This window comes from Liolophura sinensis, chromosome 6, assembly GCF_032854445.1.
Source record: "Liolophura sinensis isolate JHLJ2023 chromosome 6, CUHK_Ljap_v2, whole genome shotgun sequence".
Lineage (NCBI taxonomy): Eukaryota > Metazoa > Mollusca > Polyplacophora > Chitonida > Chitonidae > Liolophura > Liolophura sinensis.
In genome coordinates this window covers 18959940-18986724 of record NC_088300.1, presented here as the reverse complement: position 1 = coordinate 18986724, position 26785 = coordinate 18959940, and the positions used below count along the sequence as shown (strand labels likewise).

The 26785-nt window shown below is 38.8% G+C and overlaps 1 protein-coding gene across 1 annotated transcript; it reads left to right on the top strand.

The window, feature by feature from the left end:
- Positions 1-12275, top strand: LOC135466972 (uncharacterized). Its single transcript, XM_064744727.1, is given in 7 exon segments — positions 1-184; positions 3263-3520; positions 5144-5164; positions 5167-5321; positions 8217-8388; positions 9728-10276; positions 11500-12275. Coding segments are annotated over 7 exon segments (2097 nt in total). The 3' UTR covers positions 12258-12275.
- The last annotated feature ends 14510 nt before the right edge of the window (positions 12276-26785 follow it).

Sequence of the window (26785 nt, the reverse complement as noted above, 5' to 3'; positions counted from 1 at the left end):
ATGGCGCTCAGCCTGTTGGGGCTGTCCCTGCTTTCCGTCGGGATATTTTCCGTCGTTCCTTGTGACACCCTCTCCCTTGTTCTCCCCACTGTCGTTAGCGCCGTGGGGAAAATTGTCCAACACTACAAGAGCAATTTTCATGAGTTAAACCTGGATGGGTTGTTTGGCCTACGTGTTGTAGAAGGTAGGTTTGGAATGTTTTGACGGCTTGATTGACAAGATCTGCACGTGTACTGATCGGTCAGGTCACTTGTCAAAGCTGTCACGATGTGACTCGTTTCTCAGGGCCGAGCGCTAAGAGTTTTACAAGAAATCATTTGAGTTTATTTTCTTTTGTTCTGACATGAAACTGTAGCAAGATATCAAAGTATTTATGATCTTGCACGTGTGCTTACAAAGAAAAATGAACAATATATAATTAAAGGTGACGAAAATTTAAATATCAGCCAAATACCATTGAAAAGAGTATGCATTTCTTCGCAGATGCATGCCATTAAAAAAATTCGAATGTATACCTCAAGTTGATAAATTATAAATAAAGTCAGCACCAAAATCCGACTCCATCTTGCATAAGACCTAGTCCTGAGGTCTTCTGTGTTAGTAGGAGAATTGCCGTCGGAAACCGCTGAAGTGCGGTTTGTAATTTCCGGTAGAACCCTTTTTCCCATAAGATAGCGAACAGTACAGTTCGTTTTCCGCTTGACGATCGGGAAATCGGAATGTTGGACGTAGGTTCCAAGTTTACACGAACAAGCCATCAGTTTTAACGACTCTCATTGGCTGAGAGGCAACACACCCCCAACATAAATTACAGGGTGTTAAAGATGGAGGATGCGATGGACGCCGCGATTTATACCAGTTTGCCATTTTCAAGCTTTGTGTGTATAGCAAGGAAAACTCGCAAAATTATGCAGCAGGCACCACCAGATAGGAAAAAATGTGCTCTTTTCAGCCTATAGTGTTATGTTTTTAAGTTTTCTTCTCCTTTAATTGTTTGAATACTCATTTATAGTCCGTGGTAAATCTATCAAATAGTGTTCAAATACGCATGAAAACGTTCAGGGCCATGAAGATGCAGTGGGGAGGTTGATGCTGTTCATCCATTTACCCATTTCCTCCCAACATAACGCTGGCCGTCATCGTTCAAGTGAAATATTCTTGTGGTAGAAAACACCAATCAGATCAAATCAAATGTAAGCCAGTCTTTCCAGACTATTGTACATGTACATTAAATTTGTTTGTGAAACGTGTGTGCGCATGCAGGTTAAATGCAAACGTGTATGCATGCAATTGCAATATAGCATATTGATATAAAAGTATAATAGTGGTGTTGGAAGCAGAGGGGCACCTTCAAGAGGGAGGCAACATGTGTTCTTGCCCCCCTATCCCCAAAAACAAAGCATTCCTCTAGCATTATGGGTGAAGTATCATAAGTGATGTTAATTACAGATTGGTATCTGTCCCAATTTACATGTATTTGCATGTACATATTTACAAAAATCCAAACAAATTTTTACAGTACATTAGGCTAAGAAACACAGTATCTAAAATTTCGCCAAGAAAAGTGCATTTTTAGAGGCAAATAAATGCTGCAGAATATTATCTTTAGTGCTGAAATGTGCAATTTTCTAGTTGAATGTCATCCCCATGTTCCAAGCAAACTTCAAAAGTTTGCAAAAGTCAGTGAAACTCTCACAATCAGGAAAATTGTGCGAATTAGTCATGGACGAAATTCATGGTCATGTTAGGGTTCTATAGTTTTTGTTATGTTATTAACGTGCTTATATGCATGTACATGTACCATGATTGTTATGCATGTACACGTACCATGATTGTTATGCATGTACACGTACCATGATTGTTATGCATGTACACGCACCATGATTGTTGGAGTGCAGCTGGTCTCAATCTTTTATCTGTAAATCTAAAGTGGCTGACATGACATGAAAGCATGATTGTCACACTGATAAAGATTTTATACACTGAAGAACAAAGGAAAGATGCAGTCGTAAGTATAATGTAATATCTTATATTAAGCTGTGATATCCTTCTCGCTCACACCCATCACCCCTGTGTGGATTGAAGTGTAACATAACAGTCTGCTTTTAGCTTGCCATTACAGAATAAGGCTTGGGGCATCCTTGGCTGAGGGGTTAGTGTGCTACAGTATCTAGCGCAGCACAATGACTCAGGATCCTCTCACCAATGCGATCATTGTGAGTTCAAATCCAGCTGATGCTGGCCTCCGTGTACCTTTGAAGGTCTTGCAGAGGGTCTTGGGTTTCCCAGGGCTCTGTGTGGTTTCTTCCCATTATTGATGCTGGTCGCCATCATATTGGAGAAATACTCTTTCAGTAGGGTGTAAAAATCTCAGTGAATTCATTAAATATAAAATACAAAGATGAGATATTATGATGATGTGGTGATGTAAATTTGGTGAGTGTCAGTGTCCTCTGACTTGTTTTTAAGTCTAATACAGGTATGGTGCACAGAACATGACAGTTTATTACAGAGGTGTGTTATGTTCATGATATATCTTTATGTTTTACACCTGCTAGTGAAAATTGTGTGTTAAGTGCAGGTTATTCTTTTCTGGCCAACCCTTACTAACAAGGTACCTGGGTGGATGTGGGATCTTAGAATCCTTGCCAGAGGAATGACTAGTGAGCTAGCCTCATATTAAAGCTGGGTATAAAACTGAGCAGCACACAGAAGTGACATAATATGTATGGTCATCATATAATGGGCAAATTGTGTGCAAGGTACATCCTGTTGACATTTTTGATGAGTGAGGAAGTCAGTTGTCTGAAATACAGTCATCATGATCATCATCACTTTAATAGATGTTTTAATGAACAGAATTTTTTTTTCTTCTTTTTTTGGCACAGGCGCTGTGAAAGGAAGATCAATAACAACAAATTTTAATATGAGAAATTGGGTTGGGGTTTTTTTAATGTAATATATTTAGGTCAGGAAATGCCTTTGTGTCTAACTCTGTGTGTAGATGGGTTATGGTTTTAAGTCAGAGGGCTTGACTGGCTTCATTCACACATTCACATGAGGAGTTTAGCTGTCAGGCTATGGGAATTGAGCTCATACCCTGTCTATTTTCCGCTACCCAATGTAAAACCTATCCACACATACTCTTTTAAAATGTGAAGTATTTCTGAGTATGTTCTCAAAAATAAACTGCACAGAATATTAAAATGTAAATACTTATAGTTTGTAAATTATGGATACATGTTGTTTCATTTAATACCAGGTCAGTTGATGATGCTGACAGATGAACATACCAAGGGTAGATTACAGCATGTCCCAGCTGACATCATAGAGGCCATTCAGCATTATGGCAGTATCGCGTCCGAGATCGGCCACCTTGCCATCAAGGCAGTAAAGGATGATGATGAGGAGTATTATAACAGTATGGCTTTTGTGGTCGCTCACCCCTGGGTGTTCCATAACCCACACCGCAAAATTGACCCCAGGTTGAAATGGGACGGTAGTGTGTACAAAAGCTCAAGTAAGTATCTGCATGTCATCTACAGTATATATTAAAGAAATTAAAGGGAGGCTGTACTATATATGTACCTTAATTTTGGAGGTTTTTCATTAACATCTTGCTATTTACTTGAGAAAATGCCCGTAAGGCTAGTCAAAATTGCACCATTATTGCTGACAAAGTATGGTTCTGGCAGATTGATAATATCACATGCAAACGCCCAATATGTATGAGATAAACTGACACGTTCGAATGCAATTTCAAACTGCACCCCAACCACATTCACCTGCATGTCATGCAAAATGCCTGAGCCTCTCACAATGCAGTTGCTATGAGTTTAAATCCAGCTCATGCTGGCTTTCTCTCCAGATGTATGTGGGACGGTCTTCAAGAAACCTGTGGATGGTCGTGGTTTCCCCCTGACTCTGCCAGGTCTCCTTCTGCCATAATGCTGGCCACCGTCATATAAGTGACATATCCTTGAGTGCAGTGTAAAACACCAATCAGATAAATAAATAACAAAATGCCTGCCCCATATTGGTGTGTTATGCTGATTACCACGACATGACCTGAATATCCTAACTGTATTCCATTTATTCATATTCATTCACATTTGTGAGATTGTGTTTTAAAACATATATCAACATGAACTGAAATATCGCCATAATATCTTTTTTTGAATAGCAGAGTTAATAACCTTGAGATAGCAGATACATGTATGCATGCACAAGTTTTATTGTTCTGTTTTCGTTTCTGATCCCAGAAACATTTACGGAAAATCTATGATTTGTCTTGGTCTTCATATGATGTTCAGGAATGCTACATATACATGTGTGAACTTCACCAGAAAGACAATTTGAAAATTGAATTCAAAAATTACACCCGAGGTGGATGTATACGTTGTTTCTTTTCTTTTTTACAATTTACTGGAATCCTGGAATCCTCTCATAAAACAGAAACTTGAAGTGTTTAGAATTTGTTGGATACCTGTACATGTACATGTGTACAGTGTAACAGGTCAACATCTCCATGCACACATGCAGCAGGCAACACATGTCATAATATATTCAGTAGTATTTTTGATACATGTATTGGTCCTTGGTTTGAATCTGGGGCTAACTTCTGTTTACATACTGATGGATATAAACTACATGTAGGTAGGCCTACAAGGATATATGTGCATTCACATTATTAATACATTCTTTTTTTCACAAATATACATGTAGCTTCTCTTTTTTCAAAGGCACACCTTTGTAGTCAACACTACTGAAATGGACTGTGTTTGTATATTGATTTATACACTACAATACATCTGTATTTAATGACCAATTTAATAATTGGTGGTGATAAGAATCAGTTTAGGTTGTGTGTCTATACATATATATAATATATATATATATATATATATATATATATTGTATATGTATATATATATATATATATATATATATATATATATACGCAAATTTTGTATACTTAATGTATATGTTTATGACTCTTGTATTTAGTCAGTATCATATGTGAGATTAGTGTTTTCCTTGAACTGCACTCAAATAGCACAGAACCCCTGTCGGTCACGAACTTAAATTTATCATGGTTTTACTAACATTAAAGGCATATGTGTTTTTTTTTTCCACTCTGTAGTGAAAATAGAACTGTCTGAATCTACAGTGATATGTGTATGGGCGAGCTGACCGGAAATTTCATTACAAAGACAAAGGGGTGTCAGATCTCCAAAAAGTGTGTGGAAATTATGACACTGAAAGGCTTGACGAGCTATGGTATCACCCATCAACTGTTATGGTCTATGCTGGGAGAAAAGGTAAAATTGAATTCAGATATACACAGACATTGTAGTATGTTTAAAATATTCTATTAAATGTTTAATAAATGCCACAAAACTCCTGTTTCTAAAAAATGGTGTTTTGGTGGAAGTTAACTTCAACTTATGAGATGGTGTGGCATTCGACAAGCTGAATTACCCTACATGACCTAAAATTTCAACCAAAAATGTGGAAACAAAATGTCAAAAATGTTACTTTTGGTGCTGAATTTTACATTTTCCAAGTAGAACATCATCATGCATCCCAAACCAACCTCAAAACACCTAAACACCTTCTAAACACCTTTCTGAACTTTCAGAATTTGGGAAAGTGAGCAGTTTAGTCATGGACAAAATTTGAGGTCATTTAGGATATATTTTGTAGGATATACAGTTCTCGTTCTAGGTTATTCAAATGAGTGTTGTGCATTTATTTTTGCTTAATTATTAAAAATAAAATTGTCAAAAGGAATAATAAAACCATGAAAAGGATAGTTTAATAGTTGTACAGAGTAAAAATCATGTGGTGCACAATTGTAAAGGTTGACTAAATAGGAGAAGTGAGAAGAACAAAAAAAAAGATATGCTGGGCCATCTGCGGCATAAAACTAATGCAAGGATATACAAATAACTGAGACGTAACAGATTGTTACAGATGCATTTACAGGTAACATGTGGTATCTGAACTATCAGATCAGTTAGTTGTAGGACACCATTTGGCAAGGTGTTGCATGAGTGTAAACAATTCTGTCTACCATTTCATAGCAGGCATGTAGGAGCAGCTTGACATATTGGTTTGTCTGTTGAAGACATCTGTGATTGTGTGCACAGCTTGAGTTTCACAAGTCTCCCCTCGACACAATGTCCATATTTAATAATGAAAATGACCTATAATACAGTGTAATCAACTCTTGCCAGCGCTAACTATTGATTCAGCTGTCCAGACCTATTTGTTAACATACAAAATGTGTCACTTCTATAGATTACATGTAAATGTCCATAACGAGTCTCCAGATAATCATGTGCATGTATTCTGGATGTAAAAGAGCAAAGCATTGAATTCAGACTGCTTCAAAATGTCATTGTGAACGAAAAAAATTTTGTGACGTATGTTTTGTAAGATATTATTATAAATAATATTCTATACAGTCTACAGAAATGGTAAAAGTGTTTCTTGCATTTTGTGGAATGTATGCACGTATAAGAGTAAATATTGACGCTCATGAGAATGAATATTGTTGCTTAATGTCACCTCAGCAATATTGCTGTTATACCATGGTGACATTAGCTACTTAAGAGAACTGTAAACCCAGCACCCGTCCTGTTACATTGTTACAATGTTTTACATACTTTGTGATGTCATGCTGTTTGGGGTAAAGCAATAGACGATGACAAAATTGTAGTTTCCGTCATGATCGACTTTGGAAAGGCTTTTGACCTTATTGACCATCAGATTCTTCTTAAAAAATTAAATATATATGGATTCACCAACTTAACAATGAAATGGATAACTTCTTATCTTGAATGTCGATCACAAAAAGTTACTATCAATAACAAGTTGTCTTCATCTCTGAATGTCAAATCAGGAGTACCCCAGGGTCCTATTCTTGGCACTTTGCTTAAATGACTGTTGTTTAAATGTTTCCGGCTGTGACATTGAGTTTTATGCTGATGACGCCACAATGTACAACACTTCCAAATCTTTATCTGATATTCAATCAGACTTAACTCTAATATGGAACTTATAAATCAGTGGTGCTTTGAAAATAAAATGCTTCTTAATGTGTCCAAAACAAATTCCGTCCTTATTGGAACTACCCAGAAGTTAAAAAATTGTCATCAGCATTCACTAAATGTCACTGTCAATGGCCAAACAATTGAAAATGTACAAACTTGAAAGCTTTTTGCTCTGCATATAGACTGTACACTTTCATAGCAGAGTTATGATGACTCAATGTGCAGTACTGTGTCTAAGCTATTGTCAATACTGGGGAGGCAGAAGCCTTTCTTCCCTATAAAAAAGACTTTTTTTTGTAACAGTTATATCCTTCCTCATTTAATGTCCGCTGTCCCTGTTTCAGGCACCTGTTCCAAAGGCCTACTTGATCGAGTCTATAAACTTCAAAAAACTGCTGCAAAACTTATCCTAGACAAACATAACAATAAATCATCAGCTGAAACTTTTGAAATGTTAAACTTAAAGACTATACATGAAGTTATCTTATACCAAAAAAATATCACTGTTTACAAATTTTTAAATGACCACTATCCTGACTACAGGAAAAAGTTGTTCCCAATCAGAGAAAATGTGTGTGTTTTAACTTTGAACTGGTTAATGCTTTGTGTAATTTTTTTTTCTTTTTTTTTATTTGTATTTTTTTTTTTTTTTTAATAACCCATGTGACTGCTGAGTGGTTGTGTGAGTGAATGGAGGGCCTCAGGGAAGATCAGTACTGTCATATTGACTAAGTTTGTTACCCTCTGAAAATAAAGATATTATTATTATTATTATCATATTGCATAAACTTATGACTGAAAGATGAATAAATTCCCACGGGTCATTTAACCCTGGCAGTAAGACTTCTGTGTAGTGAACATACGCACAGTGGGTACTGCTGTTCTTATAGAAGATCCACTTGATATATACATGTTGAATAGTTGGAAACCTTGGCTTGACAGATGTTCCAAAGGCCTATATAAAGCACAAAGTACATGAAATACACATATTTACACATAAAGCAAATAGTTTCCTTTTGCTGAATGGTGGAATTTACCCGATGCATAGAAGCTGCTTGGATTTGGAACATTTGGTAACAGTCATATATAGGACATTTGAACTGTTTATTTATAATTATTCTGCACAATTGTATTTTAATGTGACGTGTTTTGTGGCAGGCTGGGTGCAGAAAACAGCTGGAGCAGGTACTGTCTGAGACAGAGTACAAGAGCCTGGAGAAGTTAAGACTTGAATTCTGTACAAACAATTATTTTGAAATGCACGAGCTGATAAACTTTTTCCTTAATGGCACCATCACGCCCAAGTATCAGGATTTATTTTTAGAGCAGCGTAAGTGTTATTCTTTTGAGTTATTGACATTTTAAGAGTTTTGTACTTTAATCACAGGATCTTGAAGTCTGAAAATTTAATGTACATGTACTTCCAATAACAGTATGGTATCCCAGATTTAAGAGCAAATATTTGTTTTCCTTTTCAGATTTTTTTTATTTCTTTTTTGAATTTTTTAAATCTAAGTGTATGTACTTTTGAATGTAAAAATACAATCAAGCCATCATTAAGTTTGGTGATTTTTATAGAAATTCAAATTACATTTCTGACCCTGTGTTTCGCGGTTTAGGCCTGGTCATTCATCTATTCAAATTTCAAGTTTCATGTCAGTCAGTTAGTACTTTATCTATCTAAATTTCTGAAAGGATTCATCTATCCAGATTTCAAAGTTCATGTCTGTCAGTTAGTACTTCATCTATCTAGATTTCTGAAAGGATTCATCTATCCAGACTTTATATTTTATGTCTGTCAGTTAGGACTTCATCTATCTAGATTTCTGAAAGGATTCATTTATCCAGACTCCATAGTTCATGTCTGTCAGTTAATACTTCATCTATCTAGATTTCTGAAAGGATTCATCTATCCAGACTTCATATTTTATGTCTGTCAGCTAGTACTTCATCTATCTAGATTTCTGAAAGGATTCGTCTATCCAGACTCCATAGTTCATGTCTGTCAGTTAGTACTTCATCTATCTAGATTTCTGAAAGGATTTATCTATCTAGATTTCATAGTTCATGTCTGTCAGTTAGTACTTCATCTATCTAGATTTTTGAAAGGATTCATCTATCCAGACCTCGTATTTCATGTCTTTCATTTAGTACTTCATCTGTCTAGATCCCTGAAAAGATTCATGTATCCAGATTTCATATTTTATGTCTGTCAGTTAGGACTTCATCTATCTAGATTTCTGAAAGGATTTATCTATCTAGATTTCTGAAAGGATTCTTCTATCCAGACTTCATAGTTCATGTCTGTCAGTTAGTTCCCGTCTATTTTGATTTCAGACGCCGTTTCTGTCTTTCAATTACTCAAGATTTCTGACGCAGTCTCTGTCCATTTCTTCACCTACATGTATCTATGTTTCTGACTCACTGTGTCTTTGAGTCCATCATCTATTTGTATTTCTGACTCACTGCAATAGCTTAGTCCTATATCTCATTCTGGCTGTATGGTACAGTCACATTGTTTCAAATAACACTTTAGAAGTTTGTCATTTGTGAGTCAGCACTAGGAAAATTTTATTTGAGTTTAGTTGATTTTGGTTTTTAGCTGATATACATTAGGTCTGCGTTAAAAAGTACTTATTGAAACTAATCTTCTGTTTTCATGTTTTCAGAATTTGTGTGTCCAAATTTAGGATTTGGACAGTTTTTGAGCCTTGATTTTTTGAAAAGAATTCTCTCTTGGCAAAAAGAAGATGGCTGCTTTGGGAAAATGCCCAAGGTTACTAATCTAACGTATGCAAATATCCCCAAATTTGAAAAAATCAAAAAAGCATTGGACAGTGACTATGATTATGATGAGGATACTATGGCAGACATAGAACAACTACAACAAAGGGTGAGGAATGTTGTCAAGATGGAAGAGGGTGGTGACCAGAACAAGATTTCTTCCAATGATTTCAACTTGAAACAGGCTGAGCCAAATTCAAAGATGAAGTTCAAGAAGGAGGTGTTAGGCAATAATGTTCATCTTCATTCACATAACTCTAATCAGCAAAGGAAATCTGCTCAAGAAAAACCTTTCAGAGTGGGTCAAAACAGTGATGGTTTGAGGAAACTGCCAGTGGTTGGTGAGAAGGACAAACCTCTGTTTGCTCAGCAAGACAACTATGGTGTGAAGAATGGACCCAGAAGGAAACTCTTGGTGGAGAAAGAGATGTCAGGTGAGCAATTTAGGGTCGAAATGAACACTGGTCCGCTGGCTGGTCCGTGGAATTTCAGTCCGGCCAGAAGAGTTAAATCAACGCTGGTCTGAGGTCCATCAGTGAATTCATTCACCAGTGACCATACATGCACCTACACTTTTAAACAAACAATCATCTAAAATTTCAGGCTTATACTAAATCATAGAATAGCTGATTATGATTTTTTTTCTCCTAACTGAAGGACCTGTTAATATCAAGGAGGACAAGTAGATCTCAAGGAACACCGCTGCTATTGGCCAATTATATTCGTAGTTATTTGTGTCCCCTAAATGCTTAACTCTAGGTGTAATATTTCTTCCCGTCACTGTGCATCACACTTGTTTGAACACATGAAATCCCCTGGTAGAACATTTTAATTATAAAAGGCCAGAATTTGGGAACTGAATACATGCATATCCTGTGCTTAATAAAATGAATGATCAGTCATTTTTGTCATTGTTCCAAGTCCCATATTGTAATGGTTTTGTCCAAATGTGAGGTTAGATTTTGGATATTGTCTAGAAAAGCTTCTCTCTTTTTAACATGAGACTTCCATGAGAAGTTCCTGTTAGGCATCACAGTAGCTTGTGTTTGGCCATGAGGACGGTAGTGCTCTGGATGTAGATCCAAGCTTATACTGTTATAGTGTTTCTGATCACCCAATCCTTGTTCTACTGTCATAGCTGGAAAAATGTTTGTACTTAGTAGAGGCATTAAGTTATGGTTGGTTGTGGTAGAGTAGTGAAAGATGGTAGAGGCCTGTAAAATTTCATGTACATGGCATGCCACTGTTGGAGCGTTCTCTTTTGTTTTTTTTCAAGTCATTTTTATTATTAAATCAAGTTTATATCCTTGATTTGACGTCTACAAAATCTTCTTTCCAAAATTTAGCAAACCTTCATTTCTGTCTAATCAGATAGTAACCTGCTCAAGTTTACAAGGGATTTATGAAAATAAAAAGGTATAAATGTGCCAGTCAAATACACTGTAAGGTGATCGATGCATTTTAATACACGACAGACCAACTTGAGGAGGCAAATGAATACTATTGAGTTGGGTGAATTTGTTATTTGTTCCTACAGGGTCAAAGCAATAAACATAGCTATGTGAAAAGGGTCTGTAATATGTGTAATATGTTGTGTTATATATTTTACCTACTTAATAATTTTTGACCTTAGATACATTTCTTTTTTCCATTGAAGGTGGTTGTCTTTCACACAAGACGGCTGTAGCAGCTGGGGCACTGGTCATGTACCTGCGCTACCTTATAGACCCTGGGGACACAGGCCTTGATAAAGGCACAGGGAGTATCAAACTCGTGGACCCCGGAAAAAAGAGGGACATTCTACAGCAGGAAATAGGCCTGGGTGAGGGCCCAAGGCAAGATCAGCACCCAGACAGTTTAATGGACCGAGGAGACCCTTACCAGCACGAGGAGGGAGATGAAGGTGATGATGAGGAGGAGGATGAAGATTACAATGATGGTGATGAGGAGGATGATTATGGTGAGAATGGGGAAGCAAAGTTAGCCGGACGAAATCTGATTCACATTAAGAGGTTAGGACCAGGGGAGAAAGGCAAACAGGAGCTATATGATAAAGCGAGAGACCTGCCTGACAATAACAAGGAGGAGGAAGATGAGGAGTACAATGGAGACAACCAGCAAAACAATGACGAGGAATATCCGTATTACGATGAAACAGAAGAGGTAAAAAAATTGAAGGTGAAGCATTTAAAAGACTTGCCTGTTGATGTGAAACATGACAGGCCTGCCAAAAGCCTGGACAAGGAATTGTTTTCAGGCTCAATTAAACCCGTGCCTGAAGTGAAAGGCGCGGAAAGAACTATGGTGATTCTCTTTTTAGCCTGTTTTGTTGTCTTATTTTTATTTATGTTTAGGTTTATCAAGAAAAGACGTATTCACATAAGGTACCAAACAAGGACATTGTTTGGCCTGTAAAGCTGTGTATTTAGATGCGCATAATTTAAAATACATGTACTGTACATACATGTATAAATATTTTTGAAATTAGTCTATGCAATCTATTGAAGACTTTAGTGATTGTTTTGTATTGGCCATTTTCGTTGAGATGTGTCTATAAAAACATTTATACTTGTAGCAGAAACAGGTCATAGTAAATGTAGTGTCTTGGATTTGATACAGGGAAAGAAAAGATAAAATTGATGTAAACATCAGTAGACAGACCATTTAAAACTGTGTCTGAAAATACCTTCAATTCTTTTTTTTTTTTTAGATTCTTTGTCCCTGAACTCAATGTAGTCAAATGTTTGGATTGTAATGTGAGCTTCATGGGGCGAATTGCTGTACAGATAATGTCTACAGGCTATCACACTCACTTTTCTCTGGCCATAAACCAGGTACTAAATGTCAAGGTCACTTTGTTTTGTACAGGCATAGTTCACAGGGGTAAAATTCACAAGAATTTATTCAGACTGACCTAAACATAAAGTTGTAGAAATAGTTGTTAAATTCTTTGATGACATATACTATCAACAGGGATAAGCTCATTTTATACTTCACAAAGTCGACTGCGTTCACTTCAGTGAAAAAGTCTAAAAGAATTAATAAATAAGATACAGTTTTTATTTTTAAATTTAATGATCGTCCTCTTAATACTTGTTTAATTTTTATGTTTTTCCCATTTAACATTAGGCCTGATCTTGAAGTGAACCTTGATCTCTGACCTTGAAACCTTGATCTCTGACCTTGAAACTTTTGTATTTGTGTTACAACGCTGTTCTGTTCCAAACCTCTAACCTTTATTGTCAAAAACATGGGAGATTTTAGTCATTGAATATTCATTTTGTCTTTTGCCAAAACATTGTAGAAATCTAAATCTGGCACACAACAGGCTGGCTTAAGCTGGAACAGTATAGGAGTGCATATCAGATTATTGTTGGGATTGTCAGGTGAAAAAGGGCCCCAGAGTTAATTATGTAAAAACACACAGTATTTTACACTCTGAGCTTAATATGCCTAAAGAGAAGATGTTGTAGGTCAGGTAGTTGCAGTGTACCAGATCCCTACTGTGACTGAAATTGGCTGCCTGAGGCTTTTTTATAGTTATGTTGTTTTAATTATCATTTGAATCGTCGCTGTCGTGACTGCTTTTTTTTAATAATGGGTTTTTTTTTTGGTATTTTTGTGAAAAAAAAAATCCAGTTAATTGCTACAGTATTGTCATACTCTCTGCAGAAAATATATAATTTAATATCGTACATGTAATTACGAAATGCTCAAGGTACAGCTCTGCTGTTGAGTTTCTCATGTTCTGAATTTGAAGCATGTGTCCATGGCTCTCCACAGCAACAATAATCCATGACAGCTTCGACATTGACATGGTTGAGTAAAATGCTGACAGTAACTTACACTCCTGTATTGTATTATGGCATGGCCCAAAAATTTTTGGGCAGTACCATAGTACAGATGCCAGTAGAAGTTCGTTATTTCCTCTTTAGATTTATGAACTTTCATAATTTTCACTTTTTGTCTTTACAACAAGAGCAGGAACCTATATTCAACATGAGGCTTAAGATTAACACTGTTTCGACTCTTTTTGTGATACATGTGCTTTGGTTTTTCTTGTCAACACTGAATATGAAGATCTCTTTCAGTGCCCCCTGATTCAGTTCAGTTGCCCCCTGATTCAGTTCAGTTGCCCCCTGATTCAGTTCAGTTGCCCCTGATTCAACCATAGACACTGTACATGTTTTGATGATCTGAAAATCAAAAATAACACATAAGTTATTGTTATTATTGTGATGTAACTATGGAGGAACATTCCTCCCAGCTTTGCTTCACAAATACAGTGTGTAAGCTGAGATATCAACATGGCCAACCGATTTCGAGGAATATGTAACTGAAATAAAAGTAATCAAAGTACACTTTGATGGATGCTGGTGATGCTAAACTGATGCAACTTTTGCCATTGTATCAGACGTATACAGCAATTGCAGAGCAGTTTTATATTGCTGCTAAAGATATCTATGAACAATAGTGGCATGTCATTCATTATATGTGTTGGAGTGAGATTTTGTACTATAATGCAGCCTCCAAATGTTAATAATCCAACTCAAGGATTTTGTTTTGACAGAGTTGTATGGGAACATGTCTTTATGGTTTATCTCACCACAAATGGTGTAAGAAATCCTGTAACTTCTTATTTGCCCATTTATAAAAAGGATTTTTGGAGATTTGCATGAAAATTACATTACAACCTCTCTGAGTATGATCTGATTAATCTTGGTTCCAAATTCAGACAGGGTCCCTTTAAAAAGACACCAGATCAGATCAGCTTTGTTTTAGCAGTTAATCTAGAATCCTCGTTGACTGATTCAGCATTGAACAGTGACTCGTACACACTCATGCTTATCCTCCTCGTGTTGGCTGATTCAGTATTGAACAGTGACTTGTACACACTCATGGCAATGCTCCTTGTATTGGCTGATTCAACATTGAACAGTAACTCCTACACATTCATGCCTATCCTCCTCGTATTGACTGATTCAGCATTGAACAGTGACTCCTACACACTCATGCTTATCCTCCTCATGTTGGCTGATTCAGTATTGAACAGTGACTTCTACACACTCATGGCAATGCTCCTCGTATTGGCTGATTCACTATTGAACAGTGACTCCTACACATTCATGCCTATCCTCATATTGGCTGATTCAGCATTGAACAGTGACTCCTACACATTCATGCCTATCCTCCTCGTATTGGCTGATTCACTATTGAACAGTGACTCCTACACATTCATGCCTATCCTCCTCGTATTGGCTGATTCAGCATTGAACAGTGACTCCTACACACTCATGCTTATCCTCCTCGTGTTGGCTGATTCAGTATTGAACAATGACTCCTACACACTCATGCCTATGCTCCTCGTATTGGCTGATTCAGTATTGAACAGTGACTCCTACACACTCATGCCTATGCTCCTCGTATTGGCTGATTCAGTATTGAACAGTGACTCCTACACACTCATGCCTATCCTCCTCGTATTGGCTGATTCAGTATTGAACAGTGATTTCTACACACTCATGGCAATGCTCCTCGTATTGGCTGATTCACCATTGAACAGTGACTTCTACACATTCATGCCTATCCTCCTCGTATTGGCTGATTCAGCATTGAACAGTAACTCCTACACATTCATGCCTATTTTACTCATATTGGCTGATTCACCATTGAACAGTAACTCCTACACATTCATGCCTATTTTCCTCGTATTGGCTGATTCACCATTGAACAGTGACTCCTACACATTTATGCCTATCCTCCTCATATTGGCTGATTCAGCATTGAACAGTGACTCCTACACACTCATGCTTATCTTCCTCGAATTGGCTGATTCACTATTGAACAGTGACTCCTACACATTCATGCCTACCCTTGTATTGGCTGATTCAGCATTGAACAGTGATTCCTACACATTCATGCCTATCCTTCTTTTGGCTTATTTAGCATTGAACGGTGACTCCTACACATTCATGGCTATCCTCGTATTGGCTGATTCAGCATTGAACAGTGACTCCCACACATTCATGCCTATCCTTCTTTTGGCTTATTTAGCATTGAACAGTGACTCCTACACATTCATGGCTATCCTTGTATTGGCTGATTCAGCATTGAACAGTGACTCCTACACATTCAAGCCTATCCTTCTTTTGGCTTATTTAGCATTGAACAGTGACTTCTACACATTCATGGCTATCCTCGTATTGGCTGATTCAGCATTGAACAGCGACTCCTGCATTTGTCTATCCGCCATGTTTTGGCTGATTCAGTGTTGATCAGTGACTCATGCAGTTATCTATCCTCCTTTTTTGGATGATTCAGTGTTAAATAGTGACTCCTACACATTCATGCCTATCCTCCTTGTTTTGGCTGACAGACCCTGATAACTTGGTAGATTGATTGAAATCTGTCCTGCAACAAGGAGGCACATTACGTGCACTTTTAAGGACTTCTTCGTCATCATATGACATCATATTTGGCTGATTCAGCCTATCCTCCTGTTCTGGCTGATTCAGCATTAAACAGTGACTTTCACACATTCATGCGTATCCTCCTCGTAGTGAACAATTCTTGGTTCAGATTGAGGCAACCATTTGGTGCTCAAGAAGGAAAGCGTATATGGTGTTCATCTGGAGTTGACATATAAATTTACTAAATATAATCATGTGGGTCAATATTTTCTGTAAGTAATACTCCTTTCTTAAAATGCTCCATTTCACTGACAGGATATTGTGTACATTTTCACATTTACTGTACCTGTTATAAATTATTTACATTATGTTTTCAAAGAATAGGGCGCCTTTTCTCATGCAAGGGCAACTCAGGGCAAAGGCATCGGCCATTGTTCTTTTGAAATACAGGATTACAAGGTTACCAATTTGTGTAAAAAACAACAGCACAAAAGCAGGATTGGGCCATAGACTCTGAATTGTTAAATTGGCAAATGCCCAATTTTTAAAACTCCTTCCTGCCTTTAACACAATTAACAGTCCAAAGCTATGAATTCTTTGTGTTTGTTTCCTTCATCACATTAATACAAATATTGGTATATGTGTGCTCATAAAACACTGACATAGAACGTAAGTATTGCAATGTCACAGAAGAAAAGCATGTTCTATGGCAGTTTGGACCTTTTGTGTAGCTCATCCTTTCATTGAAGACACATACTTCAATTTGTACCCATGATACCTTGGACAAGTTGAAGGGTTGTAACCAGAACAACGAGGACTGATATGCCTAGGTTTCCAGCAACCAAGACAGGCTTTCGGTGTCAGGGCTTGCTGTGGGAGTCATTGGAGAAGAACATGTCATAATAGTGGAAGGTCAGTTGGTTGAATTGTCTGGACTGTTGGTTGAATGGTCTGGACAGTTGACATGTATTGCTGGCGGTTAGGTGCTTGACCCCGGGTTTGTCTCACTAGAATCAGCAATATACAGGAAGTGTAATCCCTTATATTGATTACGTTAAATCTTTACTTAAAACCATTTTCTGAACTATATTTATACCAATCTTTATTTTTTATTGCTTAAAACCATTGTTTATATTGTCATTTTGTAATTCACGTTTATATAGTACCTACATATGTCTGTATTAACCCTGGCACACCAGTGTTATATGAACACACACAAATGTGGACACATGAAGGCAGTTATCCAGTTGGATAAGGGGGTGATTTCAGTGAACTTGACCTACATGTAGTTGCTGAGTCGTCTTGATAAGGCATGCTTTCTAAGATTTGTTAAACACTTTTAAATTTACCAGCCTGATCACTCAAGCTTTAACATATTTGATGTAGAGTTAGGTGATTGTCAATATGATCTGTGTAAAAAGAACTCCATGTTTGAAGTGGAATGCTGAGAGATCTGTGATTCTGACCAGGATTTTTGTATGGCTTTGTTTTGAAATTGGCATCATACTGTGCATGAACCATTATGTGGTGTCAGTAAATGTGGATTCCTTTGGATTGTTTTCTTCAGTGGTATTTACAAGATGTCACGACATGACCATACTAGTTAGGCTCATTTAATCAGCAGCTTGCCACTGCTCGTGATCCTAATAAATTAAGCTGAAGACAGTCATTGCTAACATTTTTTCTCATTTTACCTGTATTTGTTAATACTCATTTTGTACAAATTGATATTCAAATTGCTATTACTTATATGTGAAGATAAAGTGCACAAAAACTGTATATACGTCATTAATCAAAGGAATGAGTCCATAAAAATATCAAAAAATCAAAGATAACTGCTTCTGCATATTATATTGTTTATGTTTCATGACATCAATGTGACGCTGGGATGTACAAGGTCGTTTTTATGTCATTTCCTGTTTCTTCAGATTCAACTGTGTTAGAAACTTGTCCAGTTCTGTTGAGGTTGATTATCTCCCTTTATTGTTCACCATTTGGCTGACCATGTCTTTTTTTTAACCAATTTTTATGTTTTCTAAATAGGTTTTATGTCTGAAACAATGTTTTTGAATCGTTTTTATCATTGTATTGCAAACCGTAGCAAAAATGTAACTTGTGTTTGTGCACTTTTACTCTCGTGACTGAATTCCTTGTAAAAAAAATTGTAATGAAATAGTGAAAGCTGCATATATAAAGTCGTGGTTATAACTAAATCGTAAGTTCTTTTTGAGCCGGCATTAAACTACGGATGAACGTGAAGCAAATGCATAATCTTGGTTTATGCAGAATACATCGTCATCGTCGTTGGGAAACTGACTTTCTAGTGAATCTCTACGCAAATAATATTTTATGTCTGGTATGTGATTTTTTATGTACGAAATGAATCTGGTAGGATTCTCATGTCCAAAAGCATCCTTGTCTGCGATAAATGTACATGTATGTGTGAGTGCATTCTGGTAACGTGCAGAAGTAGGTCTGTGCAAAAGTATGTTTGTACACGTGAAAAGTCAATCCCAGCATTGTGTATTAAATATGTATAGACATGTGGTACATTGTAATAGTTATGGTGCTTTGAAGTATGAGAAAGAGGTATCTAACAAAACGAAACTTTTTGCGGGTCTTGCAAAGAGAAACCATGTTGTCTTGATTAATGCATTGTAAGTTAAATTTGTGTAGAACCTGAAAATACATTTTACGCTGTGTAAATAAAGACACATGTGATGTTGATTATTGTCCATGGATTTTATGGGAATGTCTCGCCTTTTGTGTACTGTATTTTCTGTCCTGTTCTAACCCACGCTGGTCGAGTTGTATAATGGGTCCTACCAGAAAACGATTACCACTGGTTCGGCTGCACCTTAAGTGTGGCGTAGATCGACTTCCCCACTCTGAGCAACGGCATGGGTTTGTGACAACAGAGTAAGTGAAAGCAAGTATACGATTGTGCTCAGAATAGTGTTTGTGAATCTGGCCGAGTCGTCTAATGGGTTCCACCCACGTGAGGATTACTACTTTACCATTGAGGTCCCTCTGGGTTAGGCTGTAGCGTAGAGTTGAGTATCAACATAAACCCGACCGCTGCGATTTAAGTGAAATAACCTTCATTTTAACGCCAAGAGTAGTTAACATTAAAAATTGTAATGATTGTACTATAGAGTCAAATTCTGAAATACGAGACATACACATGTAGTTATGTCCATACCTGTTTATTCTAGTTTACCAAGAGCTATAGAAGCTTAAATGATACATGAAAAAACTTCTTTTTTTTATATTTAACTGTACGGAGTGTATGGTGTGACCTAACATAAGAGAGTACAAGGAAGGCTTTCTTCTTGTGTTGGCCGTAAAAATGGCTTAAATTAAGTAGCTGTCACAACTTTGTTGAGAGAGTTTCAATTGGGTCGCTAAGCTGACCCCGCGTTCCAAGTATGTTCATCGGTGACGTCATTTCCGAATATATCTGACCATTGACGCGAAATATGTATAAAATAAAGGGGTTATTGAGACGTGAAATATACCTCAAAAATGAGATTTTTTTCCCCTTCCCTTGGCTTATCTTTCTTCTTGTTTAAAACTGTGTATACCTTATACCTTTTCAGGTATCCTTTTAAGGAATAGATAGATGTATAAACTCGATCTTGCCACTTTTAAGGAATAGATAGATGTATAAACTCGATCTTGCGACTTTTAAGGAATAGATAGATGTATAAACTCGATCTTGCCACTTTTAAGGAATAGATAGATGTATAACCTCGATCTTGCCACTTTTAAGGAATAGATAGATGTATAAACTCGATCTTGCCACTTCCATTCTACTTTACACCAGTATTCTGGTTCATGATCCGTTTACCTGTACAACTTTTACAACAAGGGGACACTACCCTATGGAACCGTAAAAGGGACATGAGTCAGAAATGTCACAATAAAGGCATGCTTGTCGTTAGCATATGATTGTTAGACATCCAGCAATGCTACGAATACATGGGCTGATTGATGTTTTACGCCATACTCAAGAATATTTAACTCATACGACGGTGGACAGCATTATGGTGGGAGGAAACTCACGACCACCTGCAGGTTTCAGCAAGACCATCCGCAGGTTGCTCCTGCCCTTCCAACGTACGGCCAGAGAGGAAGCCAGCATGTGCTAGATTTGAACTCACAGCGACTGTATTTGTGCGAGGCTCCTAGGTAATTGCGTCGCACTGGCACGCTAACCACCTCTACCACGGAGGCCCCCATGTGCACGAAGATAGCTAGCCACTAATAAGCTGGATAGCTATTTCCAGTACCGTTGATGAGATTTCGTCTCTGCGAAGACAAACAAATCCACATGGCGGCATATTAAAGCATTGTGCCCCTAGACACACAGTTCAGCAAAATCCGGGCGTTTTATTCCACTCAGTGTGACATCTGAAATGTTACACTGGTTTGAAGACAGTTTCAAGTTGAAAGTTTACAAAATTACATTTTAAGAAATTGGATTGGAATTGAATTCAGGGCTTCCGCCGAAATGCAGCCCGGTATTGCAAACCAAACCGTGAATAAATGAATGTATGATTATGGCTTTAAGCTACATCGGCAATATTTCAGCCGTATCCTCCTGTTATAAAACTACATGTTTATGTGGGCTACTACAGATCAGGGGCCGATTTATAACAATCCATTCCTGACAGGTCAGAATTTAAAATATGAATTTAACGTTAAATTTTGAACTTAGTAGAAATTTGAAATTTTGACCATATACTTCATGAATGTTAGCTTTAAAAATTACCATTTCCAACACCAAAAACTGAACATTGTGACGAGCTTTTAAATTTTGTCTTCATTCAGACATGACTGTGTGGAATCAGCTCCATTCCCTTTGGTGATAATCACTGCAGTGAACGGTTTTGTGTGTGTGTGTGTGTGTGTGTGTGTGTGTAACACACCAAGGCCGCAACTGTGCTCTTTTGATTCATTAGACCCATACTGCTCACAGGCCCAAAACTTGGCAGTAGGGCTACAGTACGGTTGTAGAGCTGGAGGCTTCCGTGTGGCTGCTGCTGTACGTACCACAAGGTATAAAACTGTGTGGTACTGTGTTGGCACATTTTTGCTACGTATCGTGCGGAAATCACACACTCGTAAATCAGTTAACCTGTAGATCCCATTACTTTTCCTAGGGACATCCCTGCGTCCACGTCGAAAATTAAGAAACTGGAAGTCTAGTCCTTGTAGACCCAGCAGCAATTTTACACTCTTTCTACTTGATACGTGCACTACCCCTCTACAGCGTGATGTGGATATGTATTATTGTCGAGTTTCAATCGCAAATAATAAATTAAACCTATCACAATAACCTTAGTCTTTAGAGTTTATTATTAAATAAAATTTAATGGCCTGGTTTTTCAAGGGAGGACACGCACCCATGAGACTCCTTGTCGCTTTTAATGTGGGTTGCTTCCCTTAGCATATAACGCTACTAAGTGTTTGTTGATCAATGTTTTATTTATATATTTATTAAGTGATTGTTCAACATCATACTGAAAATGTTTCAGTCATATTGAAGATGGCGGTCAGTTGAATGAGGTTAAACCAACGACATTTGGCAAGTTACTGACAAACTTACACACCATTCAGACTTGCATGGCAAAGAAGACGAAGAGATATTCAACTAATGCAAGACTGTGAACTGTGAAACTCGACGACCAAGTATATTGTCACCAAGTTCCAGCGAAGAATGAGGGCCGGGAAATCTAAAAAGAAAACCTTGTTTAAGCCTCGGGTTGAACCTGCGCCGCGTAAACCGGGAGTCTTCATTGGGGATGCTATCCTTATAACTGAGCTATATACGTTCACCTCCCTGAATGATTGGTTAAGCTGTAGGCCTATGGAGGAATGCTCCACTTACATTACGGATTTCATGTACGTTAACGTGTACGGGAATCTAGGTAGGCTAAGACCCATAGGAAATCACTTCACCTCGCCTAGTAATGGGCAAATTCCCTGACGAAGATCTAGCGGGACTTTGGTTTAACACATAATGTCGACTCTGTAAAGGACGCTGATCCGCTGTGCCGCCTAGGATGCCTCACAGTCCTGTATAGATAGATGACTTCAAAATACAGGCCCATCAATAAGAGAAGACAGGTTGTGAAACTGAGTGACCTACAGTACCAAAAACATTGCGAGAGTTTTTACAGATTTGTTCCATGTTTGTTTTGATACAGGCCCATATAGACCCATATAGGATAAAGTATTTTGTGTTAAATACCGTAAAATTCGTATTTGAAAGGTTGCAACATAAAATAATATAAAGAAAGAGAAGGCTGAACCTATATATATGACGTAGAATTTACTATAATAAAATTAATATTATCTATGAAGACACATACATCTGGGGGCGGGGTTCACAGGTCACACATGTTTCCAAATATTAGACTGTTTGCCTTTGTATGGCGAAGGGTGAGGTACTCAGAACCTTCCATACATAATATTTATTCCCGGTGCAAACAAAAAATCTAAAAGGTTTAAACACATCACGGAAATAATGCTCAAGCACAGCAGCTGTGGTCAAGAAAAGAAACAGCAACGCCAAAGTATTATGGTTATGTAGTTCAGGTTACATGTCAGTGTGTGTGCAGAGTTATCCACCCTGCCTGCAAGAGGGCGCTCTTTGTTCTCTTCCTGTTGTGTTCTTGGAGTACGTTTGGTATTGTGCATTGTGAACGAAAATACAGTTCAACCTTACTGATACACAGTCATCTTGCATGTGGTTTTATTGCTGTAATATCGGGACCCCTCCTAACTCAACTGGCGTGGTGGCAGCGGTAGGATACCTGAAGCCCTCATTTTTGGTTAGGAAATTAAGTGGCGGCTCCCGTCGTGTGACTGCGTTTGCTGACGTGGGGTCGTTATAGCAAGCCTCAACCTTCTGTTGTGCCAGACGTGGATTTCACCGTACGCCAGATTGGTCCTTGGAAGTATATAATAAATACCGATCTCTCAAGTGCGTTCTACCAGATCCCTCTTTCTAAGGATTTAATGAAGTATTGCGGCGTCGCTACTCCGTATCGTGGCGTCCTTGTTTATTCACGGTCCGCAATGGGAATGCCAGTCTCGGAGACTGCCTTACAGGAACTAATGTGCACAGTTCTGGGAGACTTTCTAGAGCAGGGCACAGTTGTCAAACTAGCAGATGATCTTTACTGCGGTGCCCAAACACCAGAGGAATTGCTCTCCATATGGGTAAGACTACTACAAACACTACAGAAAAAAAGTTTGCGTCTGTCCTCCCCCAAGACAGTCATCGCCCTCTCCTCAGTCTCCATCTTACGTTGAATCTAGGGGGGAGGGATCTATCCACGCCGGCTCTCACCGTATTGCTGCCCTGGCGTCTTCCTCTGTGCCGACAACTCCTCATGGCTTACGCTCATTTATGGGGGCCTAAAGATCTTGGCTCGAGTAATTCCACGCTGTTCTGGCATCTTGTCTCTGTTGGACCCTCTCACCACTGGATGTCAATCAATCTTGTGTGGTCTTATGAACGACTCCAGGCTTTTCACTCAGCCCAACAGGCCTTATCCACTAATAAAGCCATTGTTCTGCCCCGCCCAGAGGACCAACTATGGATCATCACAGACGGATCCGTCAAAACACATGGCATCGGAGCTACTCTGTATGTAACCCGCAATGGTGGGCAGCATCTTGCGGGATTCTTCAGTGCGAAACTTCGAGGACGACAGATAACGTGGCTCACATGTGAAATTGAAGCACTGTCCATTGCGGTGCCAACCAAGCACTTTCATCCATACATCAGGGCCTCCATGGCTCAGTCGGTTAGCGCGCTAACGCAGCGTAATGACCCAGGAGCCTCTCACCAATGTGGTCGCTGTGAGTTCAAGTCCAGCTCATGCTGGCTTCCTCTCCGGCCGTAAATGGGAAGGTCTGGCAGCAACCTGCGGATGGTCGTGGGTTTCCTCCGGGCTCTGCCCGGTTTCCACCCACCATAACGCTGGCCGCCGTCGTATAAGTGAAATATTCTTGAGTACGGCGTAAAACACCAATCAAATAAATAAATAAATAAATTCATCCATACATAGTGCAATCCTCCCACAAGGCCTGCATTTCTACGAATAGTAAGCCCTGTGTCTAAGCCTTCGAGAAACTATGTCGTGGCGAGTTTTCTGCCATTCCAAGGATGTCAACATTTCTGTCCACCGTCAGGCAATACGAGGCTTCTATCCGCCATCTAGCTGGGTCTGCTAATGTCCCTTCAGACTTCGCCAGTCGAAATGCTCCTGACTGTGACAATCCGTCCTGCCAGGTGTGTTTGTTGCCCTTCCTATGGTCTGGCGCAATGTAAGGCTGTAACACAGACGAGAAGAGACTAATTATTTAGATGGCACAGAACTTTTAATGGAAAATGGCGGACAACCAGTCTCATCCTCCCAATCAACCAATCAGAACTATCGTTTTACTCAGCGTCAACGCACATGTTGGCAATTCCCCTCCTGTGTAACGCCTAAGAGTTATGTCCCTTAGAACAACATTGCTAATTACCTACGATTGCTACACTCTCTCCCTCTAAATAAATGTCGTCCCGAGATTAGCTACGTTCATGGCTCATCCACACTTCAACTGATTCCACCAAATCTGTCGCTACATCACCGATGAGATAATAACCTAGGCATATTCAACGCGAAATTTTATTAGATGGCCAGTCTAACAAAATCCATGTCAAATTTCTGTTCTCAACAGATTCATGTGATGCTACTTCTACCCATAGGTAGGAAGATTACATTACCTTGCCTGTTTTCCAATCTTTCCTAAAACTGTATTGAAAACAGCAACTTTTCAGTGGATCACGTCTAAAGTCTCGTGCCCTTGTACTACTCAACAGCTGAATCAACTGTAACTGACCATCACTTCTACTAAAATTCAACAATCCCAATGTCCTGGGTCAGTTCAAAATTTAAACAGCAAAATCTACAAAGGAAATGTTATTTAACACTAAACTGCCAGAGTTCACAGTCCCAACAATCAAGTCTTCAATTTACTGACACACTTGTTACAATGTGGTCCACAACATCGGAAATGGTGAACCTATCCCCAGGGGAAAAAACTGCCATGGCCACGTCACGGTTACTCTGTCACAATTTACTGTCCTCAAACAAGGCGGCGATCGGTACTCAGTGACATTTCCCATTGTGTCGTAAGTCAGCCGGGACGGTGGTTTGATTGTCCTCTTGGATCGTTGTCTCCGTCGCACAGTTCCATTATCTTCGTTGTCACAATCGGAACTGGAATGAACACTATCACTGGCCGCATCCGATCCACTGTAGAGGGTATGCTCGTGTTGTGTCATTTCAGTTCTCGGAGTGAAAGACTCAGCCTGAGGGTTAAGCTTGAATGGACTCTGTCGTTGTTCTACAAACCACTCTTGCCAATCAAGATCAGTATCAGAATCAGTCTCTGGGTGTTCCACAGTGTCGCGCTTCCCTTTTTTCTTCACTTTTCGAGGTATTTCTGACTTTGCTCGAGTAGGCTTTGGCAGCTCCAATGGAAGATTATCACAAGGCAGGAGTAAGTTTCTGTGTAATATCCGAACTTTGCCAGTTCCATCCTCAGCTTTCACTTGATAGACAGGGCTGTCATCGCCTAGGCGCTGAAGGACGACTTGCACCTTGTCTTCCCACCACGATCTCAGTTTTCCAGGTCCACCTCGTTCTGATAAATTCCGGACAAGAACCCTGTCATTTGGCTGAAGGATGTTTGACATCATTTTGCTGTCGTAATTCTTCTTGCCCTTTGCTGCTGATTTTGCTGCTGTTTCAGAAGCCAGTCTGTACGCTTGTTTCATATTTGTTTCCCACTCATGGACGTACTGAGTCTTGGCATTTTTCGGTGTCTGAATGTCAAACAAGATGTCCACAGGAAGACGAGGAGATCGCCCGAACAATAGGAAAAACGGCAAATAACCTGTAGAATCATTCTTCGTACAGTTGTAGGCGTGTACAAGTTTGCTCACGTGTTCTTTCCAGTTAGGCTTCTCTCTAGAGGACAAGGTTTTCAACATGGTTAATATTGTTCGATTAAACCGTTCTGCTTTCCCGTTTCCTTGTGGGTGGTAGGGGGTTGTTCTCGAGCTAATCATGCCACAAAGTTTCTGTAGGTGACAAAACAACTCGTTCTGGAATTCGTGCCGGACGTGCCGGAAATCCGAAACGGGGAATAAAGTCACTGAAAATCCGTTCAGCTGCAGTTTTCCCAGCCTTATTCCTTGTGGGGTACACTTGCGCAAAGCGAGTAAAGTGGTCAACAACTACTAACAAGTACTCGAACCCACCCTTAGCTTTTTCCAGATGGACAAAGTCAATGCACACCAGTTCGAACGGTGAGCTGGTCACGATTGGTTGGAGAGGTGCTCGACTAGCTTTGGTTGGCACCTTGTCCTTGAGACACCCACACTCACTGTTGACGTAATGTTCTACCTCAGCCGTCATCTTAGGCCAATAGAAGCGCTCTCGTATCAGTGAGATCACTCATTCA